This window comes from Lates calcarifer, linkage group LG3, assembly GCF_001640805.2.
Source record: "Lates calcarifer isolate ASB-BC8 linkage group LG3, TLL_Latcal_v3, whole genome shotgun sequence".
Lineage (NCBI taxonomy): Eukaryota > Metazoa > Chordata > Actinopteri > Centropomidae > Lates > Lates calcarifer.
Window position 1 is genome coordinate 15,370,312 of NC_066835.1, and position 17,382 is coordinate 15,387,693.

At 42.6% G+C, this 17,382-nt stretch overlaps 1 protein-coding gene across 5 annotated transcripts in view; it reads left to right on the forward strand.

The window, feature by feature from the left end:
- The window catches only part of rbms3 (RNA binding motif, single stranded interacting protein), a 254,977-nt gene that overhangs the window by 98,201 nt on the left and 139,394 nt on the right, over positions 1–17,382 (forward strand). For 4 of the 5 annotated variants that reach the window (XM_018685388.2, XM_051067783.1, XM_051067787.1 and 1 more), the window contains one exon: positions 10,875–11,032. In XM_018685388.2, coding sequence (XP_018540904.1) covers positions 10,875–11,032 — 158 coding nt within the window. The remainder of the gene's footprint in view (positions 1–10,874; positions 11,033–17,382) is intronic. The other variant, XM_051067788.1, reaches the window with a different exon arrangement.

A 17,382-nucleotide genomic window follows, 5' to 3' on the forward strand; every position in this document is an offset into this window, starting at 1 on the left:
TAGATTGTGACTTACTGCCTTGACAAAGTGCACTTGTTCAGTAAAGATGATGAGTCAGTGCTTGAAGCACACTATCAGCCCACTTCAAAGTATAAACTTGCAGCAAATAATGTAGTGCCAAATTAGATCTCATCCAGGGCCACAACAAAGTGACTGAAGGAGAAAATGCCTCCAGGAGGTATTTGTCAGAGGTAAGCTGTGTGCCAAATCAGAGGCTGGCGTCCCTGAAAGAGTCTTATGTTTTCCCAATTTTACAAGTTGATGGGAATCACTTGAACAGATATTAAAACGGATCATTTTAAATCCCATTATCTAATCCCACATCTCAACTGTTTTGTCAGGTGTTGATGTAGCTTTATTTTAAAGTGTAACATTCACAAATGTGCAAATATTTGGGTACAGTATTCATTTTTGAACATGCTGAGGATACAAGATGATTTTTTCATCTTGCTCTTTTTCCCTCATTTAAAAAAAATCTTTTGTTGGTTGATTGCCTGCTGCTGCACGACCTTTTCTCAAAATCTCATTTACAGCTCGCCTCGCAATTAAAGAATGGATGGATGATGTACCATTTCAAAGCTGTTTTGTTTTTCCCACAGTAATGTTTTTGTTTATTTTTTCAGTTGTCATACAGACAGAACTGGATACCTGAATTACTTTGTGCCTCATTTAAATTATGGCTGTGCAGTGAAAACATTTGATCAATTGTCAAAAAGAATATGGGCCAACTAGACATTGACTTATTCTGTATTACAAATCTGGTCTGTTCATTTTTAAACGTTTTAACATCAGCTTCAGCACCTCCCTCCTACTACTACTTGTGCACCTGATTTTACGGGCTTGGATAAAGAAGTCTGGATGGTTAGGATCTCTGTGTGAAAATCCCTGGATATGTTTTTCAGATGTACGTCATAAAATAACCCTATAAACTACCACAAAACCGACCGTTCTCCATTCCCTGGCTGATTTGTTATGGCTGTCTCAAGCCTTCCTGCCACAACAGCTCCTGGTGTTTAGTGCCAGTATTTCAGTCTGGCAATTGTCAGTGACGCTCCAGTGAGTTAATTCCTTGGGGGCCAAAAGTGACATTCCAGACCTGGTGTGACTACTTTGCATGTGAAAGAAACTGAATATTCAAAGAGAAGAGGATGTGTGTTCTCTCCTGTGCATATTTCTATACCTACCTGCATTTGCGTGAATTTTATCTTTTTCATCTTTGCATGGTTGCGTTCCTATATACTATCAGCGCGTATAAGGACTCTACATTTTGTGTGTCTGTGCCAGTTTGCCTTAGTTTATCTTTTGTTTTTGTACTGTTTGTCTATGTTAATCCACCTGCGTGAGCATTTCCCTGCGTGAATCACATTTATGACAGTGTCTGAAAGAAGCATATAGGACGAATTTCTCCACCTGAGACAGTTACAAAATCAATAACTACCACATTTTAAGGATGTTTTTATCAAATAATATTTGTCAAAATCCTTATAAATGAAAATAGGAAAAATGTAGAAGTAGCTGAATATACGAATAAATGTTAGCGGTAGTATGTTAGCAGTAGTCTTTCACGTGTAAAAATACTCTGCTGTTTGTATAAGCAATGTTAACATCACTCAGTTATGCAAACATTTTGTATTACCTTTAACATATGGCTGTGGGCACACAGTCAAACACACACACACTGAGGTCAGTGTCAGGCAGTAACTCATGCACTAGCTTGTTTTGGACCTTTGAGCCTCTTCGCTGCTCCTGCACCAATTACAGCCTTATTTATGAATTTGAGCACAGCTGACCTTCTGGAAGAGGAGACGTAAATTTGTTTGTCTGGAGAACGGCGTAACAAATGGCATTCTGGGACAGCTCAAGCTTCCTCTCTATCAATCTGTCCCCTGTCTCTCTCCCTCTCTCTCCCTCTGGCATTCTCCACACTTCAGCAATAACTCTCATCAACTGGTCAGCCGGTCAGCTATCTAGTCAGTCATTTTAAAAACAGTGACCAGTCAACAAGTTGGTCTTCCTGGACTGCCAAACAAAAGCCAGTGGACCTAGAGCCAACATATAGGATATGGTATATTTGAGAGTAGACTTTAGATGTATTTTTGAGGGGGAGGGAAAAAAAAGGAGACTCACAGTTGTGTTTTGTGTTATTCAGCCTCTCTCTCTTTCTCAATCCTTTATGCAGCCTGTGAGAACATTTCAGGGCAGGATGCCAGCCCATGTGCGTGACTGGATTGGTAGACATTTGTCTCAGTGAGAGACAGGTCACGCTGAAAAAGAGCTAACCCCGCGCTCTCCTCCCTTTTCCACATCTTTCACAGTCCTCTGTTTGTGCTTACACTTCCTGTGAAAAACATAACTGACTCCTGAAGAATGTGCCCAATTAGAGATGGAGAGTGAGGGGTAGAGGGTGGGGGTCTTCACTCTTTACTCACTGTGGCTGCTGCTCTCTTTCTAATATCTGGTGGTGTTCTACAGAAATGGAGCTTTACACTGACGGGTCCTTGGGGTCTAGAGCTCTGGCGAGGGAGGGATTTCCAGAAAGCATAATGTTCAAAAGGCAGAATCACATTGAAATACACAAGCAAGACTCAGTCAAATGACAGAAGAGAACACATTTATTCACATATGACCTGTTTGTGGTCATTTTTCATCAAAATAACTGATACAATAAACTCAGAAAATAACATTTGTGCTGGATGATTAGTTGATTGGTTGTCTGTGGATCATAGTCACAGTATGTCAGTGGATTAGTTCAGAGACAGTGGGTGCCAGCTTAGGTTCAGTCGGACACAAACATACTCTTCATCTCTTTTTCCGTGCTCTCTATCATCCTCTGCCCTTCTCTTGGTTGCTCTATCTTTAAATGAGTGTCTCTGTCCTCCCACTCCCTCACTCCATCCATCCTGCAGTCTCCACTCCCACACCGGCTAGCTTGCAAACAGACCCAGCTGGCCATAATGATGACAAATCAGCCCAAATATTTATGTCCATTGAGTTTCACTTTGGCTCTGCCCACGGCTCGCTCTCTGCTCTTTCTTTTTATTTTTTATTTTTACAGATCCCTCTGCGACAGTCACCCGCGTTCGCAGCCAAACCATCGTAATCACTCTCCACAAACACACTTCAGCTCTGGTTATGTCACCTAAACACGGGTCAACTGTTAATGTCCGCAGAGAATCAAGTTTATGGTTGTTGGAGAGGCGGTATAAACATACAAGCCTACGGTGTGTTTATGTAGACTTTTGTGTGGGCTTGGTGACCAACCTGTTCTGTAAATGGGATGTGCATTGTATCTTCTATGAGGACATGTGTGTTTGTTCTAGGTCCTACTCACGATGCACAAACTAAACATGAATCGGAGGTGATAGAGGACCTCATTGAGAGAGCAGGTTGCTTGAAGTAACATGTAGGAAATGGATTCTTAAACAGAGGAGGCAGTTTGTTACAGTTAGACTTCATTACTGTAAGAACACCTGTCAAATGTGCATTTCTTGATTGGTAGTTTAATGTTAAAAGTATAATGCATGTTACAGTATTAGACTTCCAATTCAAAAGGAAAGAAAGAAAAAAATATCTTACTCTTTTATTTTATATTTTAAATGCATCAACTCTATCTCTGTCATGTGTCACTGTCATTCAATGACTTGCCTTAAAAATAGTGTTGAGTCAGTACCATGGGCAAACATGCAGACATGCAAACATCACCCTGACGAGTTTACATGCCTTCAGGCATATATTCCATATGGTGCACACTGTTAAATGTAAATCAATGTATGTGGGTTTTTTTTTTTTTTTTTTTTTTTTTTTTTTTTTTTGGTGAAGCTTGAAAGACAGATGCTTTATATAGTATGTGGAGCATCTACACAGAATTCAACCAACAATAAGGGACAGAGGAGTGTTATTAGAGGGGATGATCGGGATATAAAAGGTGTTTTCAAGCCTGACATTCAAGTACTGTAGGATTATATGTCACAAATGAACAGTTGTGGAGTGCAGGAGTACAAGACAACACCTTGAAGAAATGGTTAAATAGTATTAAAATTTCCTGTTTTCCCTAACTTTTTGAGATAGTTTTTGAAGGAAAATGGAATGGAGATAAATGCTAATTTAACATTTCACCAGCCCCACAGCTGGCATGTCCACACTTTGCAGCCCAAGGAGGATTTAAAGACCTATCTCACTGTCAATCTGTAATAATATCATAAAGCATAGAGGTATTATTATATGGCGCCTTCTCCTGATAATGCCTCTCTGCTGATAAAAGTCTTATTGGAAAAAAGGAATCTATTTTCTAGGTCATACACTTGCATTGTTGCTCCTTGCACATATTTATTTTTAGTCTTCTAAACTGTGGTGATTCGTGACTAATTGCTGATCCCTACAGTACTTTTCTGGATGAGAATTAAATTTGTACAAAGAAGTGTAAATAAATGAAACTGCTAAAAAGGTTCATTTGAAAAAGTACCAGCCAGTTCCAGTTCCTATCATTGTGTTACCTTTGGTTGCCAGATTTGCAATAGCTGTGTATTTACACAGCAGTGTTTTCCAATCAGGCTTTAATATTGATTAGTTATATTATTGTCTAACATATATGCACCATTTCTAATTGATTTCTTGTAGTAAAATAATGCATGTCAAACCCAACACTGTTTTCCCATTATGTAACCCAGTTGCAGATAAAACAGATGACTCAGTGTTTTTAAACAGTGCTGCTACATGAAGCATCTATTGTTTACCTCCATAGCTCTTGTTCTCCCTGTCAGATAACATGTATGCATCCTATCTCTCCTCCTTGAGAAAGATATGGCCTGTATTTTAACTCTAGGGCTCTGTATCCAGACACATGGGCTCTGACACAGAGACACAACATCCCACTCTTATCTGCTCCAATGCGAAAGAGAAAGGGATCCCCTACAAGAGAGAGAAAGGAGACTGAAAGAGCAGAATAAGAAGAGAACAAGACAATGAGTAATAAGAAACGCAAACTAGACAAAGAAACAGAGAGAAACAGGAAGAGAGAAAGAGCTCCATCTCCTTGCTTTGAAAGAAATTGTAGATGGACCAATCAGCATATTTAAAATTAGCCCCCTGCGTCATTGTCCACAGCAGTCTTGGCTTACCAGCGTCCCAGATCCTAGGGCTTTTTGTTTTTACAGAAGAAGGCCTGCAGGCTATTGGAAGCCCAGAGAGAATTAGATAGTCAAGATGACTGCTATATTTCAATCTGTCTTTTTCTCATTTGCTCCTTTTCTCATATATTTCCTTCTTTTTTCTTTTTCATCCTTGCTTTTTGGTTTGGCTTTTCTCTTAGGCCTTGGCTTCGACTCCTTCATACCTGTAACTACATCTCTTTTCCCTTCTTCTTTCTCTCATCCCCCTTCTTTCCTCATACACTCTCTCCATGCCCCTGCATACAGAGCGTTCTCAGTCTACCCTATTAGGATACATTTGGCTGTAGAATCAGCAGTGTTGCATTCCCAGGTGAGTTGGGGATGATTTGCTATTCACTCCTCTGGCTATGGGTTTACCTCGACAAGCGTAGACAAAGAGAGAAAGAGCGAGGCGTGAAAACGAGAGGCAAAAGGAGGACAGGCAATAGTTCTCTTCCTTCTGTCTTTCAGTGTCCCTCCCTCTTCTTTTCGGCATTGAGATGCGGCTGGCGGTTCTCAAAACACATGTTTAAAGGCTAAAGGTCTGGAAGCAGCTATCCAGGATGGATGGGGGATTTGTGTTCCTCTCGTGCTTAAAGGCTGCTGTGAATACAGCCGACCGCCGAGCTAGCTGTTAGTTCTGGCAGTTTGGAAGGGATGCCTCTGGGACTATGCTTGTCTTAAAGAGTCTTTGCAGAGACTTTGCCAGCATGAATTAATGGAGGATAAACTGAGAGGCTTTTTTCTTCAATTTAAGGAGACGGCTTGTCATTTTTTGTGGCAGGTTTTCCTGTGTGTGAGTCTGACTCAAGTGACTCGTCGAACACAAACACATATTCAGGCACACACACACGGCAGGAAACACATATGCACACATGAACGTGCGCTCACACACGTGTGCCCTCCTGCATGGTGACAGCTGATCCAGAGTGGTGGTGTACTGGCCGTGGGGGGTTTGGGCTGGGTCGGGTTGGTTTACTGATATTGACAGCGTGGCCTTGTCTGGCCTCATGCCAGTGTTGAGCTAGCTCTTGCTGGCTGCTCTGGCCTCCTATAAATCAGGGCCAATTACCACGCTGGTGCACTGCCGCCTCTCCTCCAGTCACAGCCCTGCCCTGCAGAGTGCAGGGAAGAAGAGAGAGAGGCAGGGAAGCCACAGCCCTGCCTTCATTCCAATTACTGCTCGTCTATGTTTGGCAAACACTGTGTACTCACATGGTACGTTTCCACAATTTTTAAACAAGCAACGAACCACTTTATCTGAAGATATAATCAGCTTGGAAAAATAGGAAACCCAACTTAACCAGATGCTACCTGCAGTGATACCATATAATTAAACTTGGAATTTGAATGTTATTATATTGCAATTATTTCTTTTTCCCAAAACTTTTTTTTTTGTGGCTAAGTAGGGATTAAGTGTGAGAAGTGTATCCTATATCTTAAGTTGAGTAAACAATTTAAAGTCCCCTTGGATCATCTAAAAACTGCTTTGTCATAAAGTTGACAACAGGGCTGATGGCACGTAAACATTCACATAATGCAAGAAGATTCAGTAGTGTGAAGATGTTGTATACAAGGCATGAACATACAGATAACACAGTATACACTCTTGGTTCGGGTCTGTACATATTGCTTTCAGTGACAGAGAGGATGTGTTGTCCTTGTGTGGCTATGTGAATATACAGTGCAGCGCTGTGTGCCCTCAGCCTATGTAACGTACGCTAGATTTATCATCCTCACTTAATACACTCATAAACATTCTGTGGCATGTCACAGGAGGCTGTGAACCCCCCTGCACGGCTGGCTCGGTAAATTGGGCCTGTGTAAACCATTCTGCCCGTCTAAAATACAGTGCAGCAAATTGAAATCCCCAGTAAGCCTCTGTAGCAGCATGTCACAGCTGGGTAGGGAGGAGGGAGAATGGAGGTTTTTCTCATTTACCACCTGGAGGTTTTTGAAGTGTCATAACCAGCTATTCTCCCACACTCTCTCCCATTTCTCCCTTTAACTCTTTTTATCTTGTTTTTCTCTCCGTTTCTCTCTCTCTCTTTCCCTCAACCTCCTTTTCCCTCCCCTCTCTTGCCAAAATGCGCTTTGTCAAGTGCAGTATTCAATCCTCATCATTCTGACACATGAGGCCTGTATTTATTATATATTTGAGGAGCCGGATCTTACAGGCTGACAGGCTGAGGGTAAACAGAGTCACGAAACCGTCCGGAAAGAGAAACAAGCTTGGTTGTTAACCTCCAGTGGGGCGACCAGAGGAAGCCAAGAGAGAACTCCATTTAAAACAACTCTCTGGCAGTAATGTGTGTGTATGTGTGCTTGTGTATTAAAGCAACAGCCAACTGTGTGCTTGCTAATTTCTCTCACACGCATGTACAAGCTCACATACCACCCCCAGTGCATGTACATGCATAGACTACACAAGCACAACATTGGACAAAGCTCATTAAAAGAGCTGTTGATATACAAAAATGGCAGTGTAACTTAAATTCCTTAAAGAATGAGTGCTGATCAGATTTGAAGAGCCAGTTTATATGGCAGTTCTTGTCCATTCTGCTTATCCTACATATCTAAACTTTTGCGTTCCTCAGTGCGAGAGCACTCCCTTTATTCATTTTGCCAAGAATAAAAAAAAAAAAAAAAAAACACCATAAAATCCTTAACTCCTCAAGAATGCGAGAATAAACCCACTCACCCCATCCCACCATCCAACAGTCTCCATTCCTCTGAGACCTTCGGCACCCATTCCATCCTTCATCCCGCGGGACTCTTCCGGCCTTTTTCTTTCCCCTTGGATAACCTCGCTCTCTGCCTTCTCGCCCCACACTGTAAGTAATGGGCTCGTTTTGACCCTCCATGCCTCATTGTGTAAGATTTCAGCTTCTGACCTTAAAAAATGAAAGCAAATCGATAGGGCGGGACACATGAATTCCAAAGCCCAGGATGCAAGCCAAGCCTGGAGCCGAGGGAGGAGGAGGATGAAGAGGAGGGTTGTGTATATTACTGAAGGCCTAAAACAAAGAAAGCAAGCCTGAGAAAGCGAGAGAGGCTTTCAATTAACCTTCAGCGCTGACAGCAACTCTGTTTGTGCTGGTGAACACAGTATGTTAAGTACTATGTGTATAATTTGAGCTTCAGTGGACTAGGGAAAACGAAGAAGCAAAGGGAGGGGGATGTAAGGTGAAAGCCTCAAAGTTGAGGCTTGAACTGCAGCTGTGCACGTTCCTGTGACTTTGAGTGGGAGAAAATAACTCCCATGGAGCACTCAAGAGATTAAGATTCTTCTATTCTACTGCCACAGCATGGAAACATGAATGACTGGAGACTAGTTCTCCTTTTTTTCATTCTAGCCTGTGCAACCAAGGCTACCAAAGCAGTATGAAGCATTTGCTGGAGGAGGGGCTAAAGTGGAATTTGTTAGTATTTGGCAAAGTTATTGACCTGAGCTTTGGACTTGAGTCAGACTTAAAGATAGTATATGTCAATTTTTGCTATCACTACATAGCCAACATTAGCATTAACAGCTGTTTCTTCTTTCAAACATCATTCCTTCACTCACCAAGAGCTGTCTCCAGTTATAGAAAACGCCAGTGTTAACTCTTTTTTTGTTTCCTTTTCTATTTCTTCTACAGAAGTTAGCTTGCTAACCAGCTAGCTCCCCCAATAGTGAGTCACTGAAGAGTCCAGTCTGCCCTCTGTCCAACAGCAGAGGATGAAGAAATACCACTACCTGGAGGGCGTACTCTAACCTCTTGATTTGTAAATGCGACAATGGTTGTATGAAATTAGTTAAGTGAAGATTTGGCGTGAGGACAAATACATTTAACACTCACTCTGGGAACGAACGAGGGTGCTCCTTAACTCTCAAATTTTGACCTAGTAGAATCCACAGCAATGCATAAAAATGATATAACATCAGGCCTTCCATAGCCACACATCAGTCATTAGACATATGCACTGAAATGACTTCAGTTTCTCAGCTATGTAGATAAAGCCATTAACAGCTTAGAAAGAATGTTCACATGCCAGGCTGTTTTAATGGTCAGTATTCAGAGACGTGAGAGACTTTCATCCTTACTTTGAATTATCTTATGAAGACCTGTGACCTGACATAGACTTACCCTACAGGGTCTTAGATCTTGTCTCAAATTACTTGAGACTTGAGTTGGAGTTGCCCCAAAGGCCTTAAAACAGCTCTGGCAATGGTTCACTGCACATGGCTGTTTTGGCTTCTGTGCAGAAAAGGTGTTTCTATATTATCACGTGGCATGTGTGTGTGTACACCCATAAACGTGTCTACAGTGTGTGTGTGTGTCCAGCACAGCAAGTGGCTGCCCATCAGTTCCACTTAGCTCAGCATGGTAATTAGGTGTCCATTGATGGACGTGGCTCCCTCTTCACGCTCCAGGGACCCCGGCTCTTTGTCTGAGGAGTGGGAGGCGACACGCTGGCATGGCACACACGCTTAAAATAGCGCATCAAATCAGCCATGCTCCGGCAGCCACTGCTAACGTGTGGGGCGGATTGGAGGGCTAATAGTGTGTGCATGTGCGTATGTTTTTATGGCGTGGTATTAGGTCTCGAGGTTCTCTCTGGGGAGGGTAAAGGGTTAACATGGTTAACTGGAGCTGGTGGTGGTATTTAGTCATGTCCCCCTCTCTCCCTGAGCATTTTTTTTTCTTTTTCTGTTTCATCCATCACTCACTTTATTGCAGTGTGCATCTTCTCTTTCCCTTTTTCCTTCTTTCTCCCTCCTTCGCTCACTCTCTCCAAATGTTTCTTCCCCTTTCTCTGTCTTTCTCTCTCTCTTTCTGCTCATGCCCACAGGGCCCCAGTTCTCTCTCTCTCTGTCACTATGTGCAATGTCCCTGCAATAGAGATATAAATGGGCTGTGAGCAGGGGGCCCTGACTCCTATACCATAAATCTACACTAACAGCACAACAGGCACATGAGGAGAGCTCGGGGAGAGGAAAGAGAGGGAGTAAAAGAAACGGGGGAGGATCACATATCTAATGCATTTTGAATACATTTTGGATGATAGAGATTATACTGAAAAAAAGACATTCATATTCAGATGTTTATGAAATAGGCTGGAGAGGATTACTGTATCAAGATATCACACCCTTGGAGGTGTAAATTGTTTTACAGTGTAATGAAATTGGTTTTGAGGGTATGAATAGTAAGCAGGAAGTTGCCATCATTTAAAACTGTTTATAAGCTGCTGGATGCCTTATGAACCCTAATTTCTGAGACTCTCCCAAGTGAAATGTTTACTTAAGATAAAAAAAATGTAGAGAAGTGTGCACTCTTGACTCCAGTCCCATGTTTAGATAAAAGATGGGCACACTGACAAAGAACCAGATGCAATTTATTGCACAGAAAGTGTCTTCCATGAACTCATCTGAAGAGTTCTTTTTGACTTTTTGACTTTTCATTGTGCAGGTCTTTTTTCCTCGGTCTTCCAGCCACCCTAAAATGTCTACTTTCATAATTGCAATGACAATGAAATAGTAGTATTTTCTTGAGAAGATATATATATTTCCCCCCTCCTTCTCTCAGACTGCCTTCTGCTGTCTCAGAAATGTTAGCGTTTCATTTTTTCCCAGCTTCACCTCTGTGTTCTTAATTCTTTCACTTATCATCCCATGTCTTAAAAATGAAACCTATTTTTTAGCTTCTTGTGTTGAATCTTCTCCCCTTCTCTCTCTTCTTTTCCCAGCAGCCCTATGCTCCACCCCCTCATCCAATGGCTCCTCCCAGCCCTAGCACCAACAGTTGCAGCCAGGGAGGGGCGGAGCAGCTGAGTAAGACCAACCTGTATATCCGAGGCCTGCCACCTGGGACCACTGACCAGGACCTCATCAAACTCTGCCAACCGTAAGTTCTGAGAACCATTAGAGTTAAATACAGAGGCTGTGCTGTCACTGTTGTCAGAGCCACTTTGTAAATATGATCTCAAACGTTGTTTTTTTTTTAAGTTGCATTCTTACATGGCACACTCGACCATGACATGCTTCTCATGGCTGAATGTAAATGGAGTACAGTATACCTCTACATACTAATCTAACTCCCAGCTCAGATGTCAGCATAGCCACATAAATGTCTTCCACACTTATTTATTTAATGTGGAAACTTAAAGTTTCCATATTAATCTTTCCGTATAGTTTATGTTAATGTAAATGTTATTAGAAACAAATGATCATTTGTCAATGATCATGATCATGGTGTTTTTTCCTCTGTTGGAAAGTTGATATTGTTTATAATCCTTAATGAAAGAAAAGTCAAGTCCATCCTGAATATATACAGCAGAGGTACTAATTTAAGCTGTCATCTTTAAAAGCATTTAATGGAAACAGTATCTCAAGCTGAAAATGATAAAATTTATGTTCATGTTGGAATAAGTTGAATAGGGATATCTCCCTAACATGTTCACATTTCGGTAACTGACTGAATAAATAGCTGACAGACTGGAGACATGAGAGACATTTTTGTAGATGATGTTGTGCTTAGATGAGATTGAAAACCAATTTGCATTTGGAAACGGTGAAGAATTTACAGTAGCTGTAGCTCATGGGCATTGAACCATGTAGCTAACAGCCAAGTCAGAAGTCAATATAAGCTGATCCACCTGGCCACCAGTCGTAGTCAGCTCGCCAGCCAACAACTGGCTGATCTTTACTGTCTGCCTGTAGTTAGATAATCAGTCTTTTGCTTAACTAGACCAAAACAAATACTCTACATGTCTTCTTTCAGAAGAAAAGCTCATAGAGAATAATATACTGCAACTCAATTAATTTTTCATACAGGAACAAACGTGACTGCTGTATAAGGCAAATAATATTTTATTCTTATTGTGAAAGACATGCCTAGATCTCACATTTGCCATTTGCGTTGCTATACAGTATATACACAAATTGCATATTAAAGCTCTTAAATGCCAAACTGATCAAACTAAAAAGCTCACCCCTCATAGGCATGAAAACAGGTCCATGTACAATACCTTACAATACCTTGCCCTTCCATTAAACTGCTACCAACTGAGTTTATTTTGGGGACACACACAAAGCTACTCATAAAAATCTGCCAAATGCTCTTGATAGAGAAAACACACCGACACACACATACACACACACCTGCCTGCACACAGCTCAATAAGGCCTAATAAAGCTTAGATTGGACGACCTCCCTCAGGAATCACAGACCAAGACCTCATCAAGCTGTAACACACAGTCACAGGGGCTTTCTTTCTCTCTGTGTCTCTGTCTCTCACACACAATCTCACACACACACACACACACACACACACACACACACAAGCAGCTTTGTTCGGCTCCATTAGGCCCTTTCACTTCTAAAATGGTGAAAAGGGGGTCAAGATCATTAATGGAGACAAGGCCAGCAGATTGTGAAATACAGGCCATGAGTGAGTCTGTCTGGTTGCATAACCTTTTCTTGGCCATATTTCCAGAAATGTCCTGGTCAAACGCGGCCAATTATTCAATGATCCTTTAGAGACGGGAACATGCTGTCCAGTATATTTGGTAATGCTCCTGGTAGCCATGTCATAAGTCATGCATTTATTCTTGATACTGACCCATCGAAATTCCATTAGCCTGAGAGGCGGCCCGATAAGATTGGGAAAAGCACTCAGCATTTTGACATTGCATATCTCTCGCATAGCTCTAGCATTCACCCAGTTGTACAGAGTTGGACAGTTTCAATTTCATTTCTAATTCCATATGATCTTGAATATTTTGAGCATAAATATTTGGAAGGGCAATCCATGTCGGGGCTTATGTAAAATACCCAGGGAGTGTGCATGTTGGTGAGTGTAGATTTGCATTTTAATATATAGCTTTTCTCCAGTGCGTTATGGAAAGCTACTGACTTCGTCTCTTATTGCTTGGATCTGTCATGCTGTCCTCTAGTGGCTGTCCTCTTGTTCAGCTATTTCCACTGCCCCCTCTCTCTCTCTTTTTCTTATATCTCCCATCCTTCCCTCTGTGTGTATCGCCTGCCTAAGAGCCCCCAAGGTTGCCCGAGGTGTGCTGTGCCAGTGAAAATCCAATGCCACTGAAACTTTAATTAGCCAGACTGTGTTTCAGTGGCTGGCGGGTGGCAGCATTCTAGAAAAGGTCATGCGACTGTTCTGCAGTCTGCATCACCCTGGGTCCCCCTCAGGTTTTTTCCCAGATGCCCAGTACCCCTCCAGCACCCAGCGCCTCCTCTCCTGGCCCTCAGCCTGTCAGCTCTCCCAGAGAGACTCCATGTTGAACATAAACACTCACTAAATGTGGCACTGTAGTTTTAGGAAAATGAGAACTGGGGCAGTGTCAGTCACATTAGCTGGCCTGGCGATTTTTCCTCATCAGTATCATAGGCCTGTCTGCTCTCTCAAGGCTTACTGTGTATGCGTGTGCACAAGTACTCTTGCACAGATCCTTGTGAGTACTGGCAATGAGATAAGTAAAAGCTGGCTCTTGGGCCTGGGTTTGTTGTGTCACACACATTGAAAGGCAGCTCTGGCCACCCTGGTACACCAATATCTCAAAAGCAAGCATGCTGCTGCCAAACTGATGCATTCTTGACAACAGGCCATATTGTTGCTGCTGATTGGATGGTTCTTGCACGTCGCCTGAGAGATGCCAAAAAAATAAATGCCTTCTACTGTCCTTGTTAACACATTCAGTAACCCTCATCAGTATCCAGCCTCTAAAAAACAGTTCTGCATAAAAAACAGAAATACAGAGTTTCTAGATTTAAACAAATACATCTAATCTGTTTGCTAACTGCTCAATTTGGTGCATCTTAATTCTATATTATTTCATTAATTCACTGATTTAAAAAATACTGTACATCCTTACCACTGAAGAAAATTATATTACATATCTCATATAAAACAATTAAGAGCCATGTACTACACTAGTGTGCTAATGGTAGTTTAGCCCTTTAACAGCAGATTTGCTTCAAATAGTGACAATATTACACTGGTTAGTACCATCTTTTTATTGTTCTTTTTGTTGATGCTGACTTTCAGATGCTCTCTGTACTTGTCAGTGCAGAAACTCTATCTACAGATGTCTGCAGATGTGATGTCATGTTAATACAGACTGGTTCAGCTGGCCTCCACCCCCAGCCTTACACACCCTGGTAACCAAGCCTTAAAATGCAGCAACACAAGCACGCAGTTAACAACAACTGTGTATGCGATTATTTGAGTTACCAAGGCCAAGATTTCTTTGTGACCAGCCACCTCCTTCAACCTCCCTGTGGTCGCTGGGAGCAAAAGTAAAGACTGAAGATCACCAAAGTTCTCACAGCAGTTGGAGTTACATGCCGAGAGCTGTTGAACGAGTAATTAAATGGATTCGGGTGGGTGCTTAATCTCTGTTTTGTTCAGCTGGCTGGATGTCGGGTTCTCCGCAGCCGTCAGCCTGATATATGGGTGTAGGGAAGAGGCCAAAGGAGTGGAGTGGGGATTTGTTGGCTGAACACCCAGATAGTGAGAGGCCTTCCTGCTTGCCTGGCTGGCTGTATGAGTGGATGGATGGATGAACGGATGGATGGAGGGATGGACAGAACAGCCGTTACTGTGAGAAAAATTCCTTGGCCTAACCAGCCAGGTTGAGGCACTGAGCCAACCCTAAGCCCAGCACCAACCCCATCCAACCCAAAGATTGCTGCAGCCAGAACATCCAACCCTGCCAACAAAGCCAATACAGCCCCCAAACACTTTAGGGCAACACAGACTTTATAACCCATTTTACCAGCCAGGTACCCACATTTTTCTTGTTTGCAATCCACCACCCAGGAGAGGCATACAGAGAATGGAAGCAGGTTGTTGGACAAAAGGTTTAAAGGAAGAAAGAGCGGGATTTATTTATTTTTTTCTTTATGAGGGCCCACACCTGGAATAACAGGGACGAACAGTTCACATTTTCTCTGCCAGAAGCCTGAATCCATAACTCAAACCGCCAAGAAAGCAAAGGACTCAAGAGGTCCCTAAACCCCCAACTACTCGCTCCTCCTCTTCTTCCTCTTCAACCCTACCGCCTTCTTATTCACTTCCTCCCTTCCCCTCCTTCTCCTTCTGGTTCTCCTCACCCAATTTCAGCCGTGGCCGAGCCACAGCTGCGCCCCTCGCTCGCGCTGGCTTTTGCCTTCATGCCACAGCCCGATCGAATGAACAGAGTGAGCCAAATCTAGGGCTAATCACCACCAATTGTCCAAATAACCTTTCCCGTGTGTGCTGAGGGAATGGTGGAGGAGGTGCTGGAGAAGGAGAGCAGAAGAGAGGAAAGGAGGGAGAAAGCCATGAGGTATGCTAAGTAGAGAAGCTGAGGGGAGGAGAAGGGAGGGGTGACCCTGGGACCACCTGTTTTTATGGAGCAGAGGCCCGGGCACTCAGCAGCGCCACATTATCCCTAATGACTCTCCAAGGTCTACTGTTGACATTAGCTGTCTAGCTATCAGAGCCAGCCTGTCCCATGGCTCTGTTTCAAAAACCTGACAGAGGGGAGAAGCAGTATGAGCAGTCCAGCCTCAAAGTCCCAAATTTCCCATCAATCTTCTCACCAGTACAATTGCACTGGAACCAGTGCAAATATTATCTACCTTTTTCAGTTTATCACGAAGACATTACGATTTCAGAATACATGGTGGCCAACAAGTAACATGGGCATTACAACTACAACTGACATTTACTGTTTAAAGTTTACTGTTACTTTATCACTATTACTGTTATTTTATTGACATTTTTTCATATTGAAAAATTGTACACTGGTCACAACACCAGCAACTTAACACTCCCCGAACAGCTTTTTTTTTTTTTTGCTAACCTTTGCTTATTTAGCTTCTCACCTTGTTGCAGTGATGTAGAAACGTACTCTAGGGTGTGTTGGTACGCTGTGACATCACACACAGAGAAACTTCATCAGAGAACAATCAAACAGTGCTCTTCAGCATGGTGTTAAGTTGCTCAGAATATCAGCAGATATATCATGATCAGATTTTTTAATTAGCCATGTTTGTGTTGGTCTCAAAAATCCAGTATCGGTCAAGTTTTAATACACACTGCGACTTGCTTTTTCCCCCTCTGAATCCTATGTGTCTGCTTCATCCATCTTTCCACCTGTCTTTCTGGAACACCCTCTCCACCCCCTCCTACCCCAAACATAGTCTGTCAGCAGGGTGAAGTTGTGCGTCACTCAGGGCATGAAGAGACAGTGGTGCTCGAACTCTGAAAAGTAGCAAGACAGCCACAGGAATGCCCAAACTAAACTACTCCTACAGCTTCATGCTGAGTAGAAGCATCTGCTGTTCACGGAATCCTATGTGTGAACACCTCTCTGTCTTTCTCACTTCCCTCTTTCATTTTCACTCTCTTTCTCGCTGTTATCATCTGTTACACTCTCTCTCCTCTCTCCATGTTTCCTCTCCCTTCCCTTGCTCGCGTCTCTTCATCATGTTAATCTCTCCGCTTCTCCACTCCAGCAGAAGTGACATAGTCATTTCACTGGCCTGGCCAAACCAACTAAAGTGCAACGCCTTTTTCCTCCCCAAACATCGATTTTAGAGCGAAGGGTGAGCGGAGAAGCTGATTTGGCCTAAGGCTGTTTTTTTGAATTATTTATCCCCCCATTACTGTATACATGACACGTAGACAGTTTGCCTGTTTAGAGACTGGAAAGAGTCTCTCTTCCACTTTTGCAAGGAAGTTGACTCTGTTAACAGTTAATGCTGTAACAAAGATTTTCTTGAATAGCATTTTTGGTTTATTAATCTCTTATTTATTATAAATTTAGGGCTTAAAAACACACAAAATACACACAGGCACTCAGATGCATTTCACCTCAGCTTGCCTCCAGGAACTAATAGCATACTAATAGCCACAGTAACCAATCCAGTCGTCACTGTAACATGCTGGTCAGTGCAACTGTCTCCTGTGCCCCCCACATCCACTCCCCACTTGCATTTTATTTGAATCCACCTGTACAGTGGAGGACAGTTTTTAAACTCCAACAGAAACGGCAGCGGAGTCTCTGGTACAAAAAGGCTGAATGACATGTGGGACAAAACCTGAGACTCTCAGACTCTTTGGCTTTAACTCTCTACCTCATTCCTCTCTTCTCTCTCCATTTCCCTCTACTGACTTTCCCCTTTCATTTGAAGCAGTATCTAGAAAGCAAAAGCAAGCACCAGCACAGATGAGATGTGTTCATTTGTGC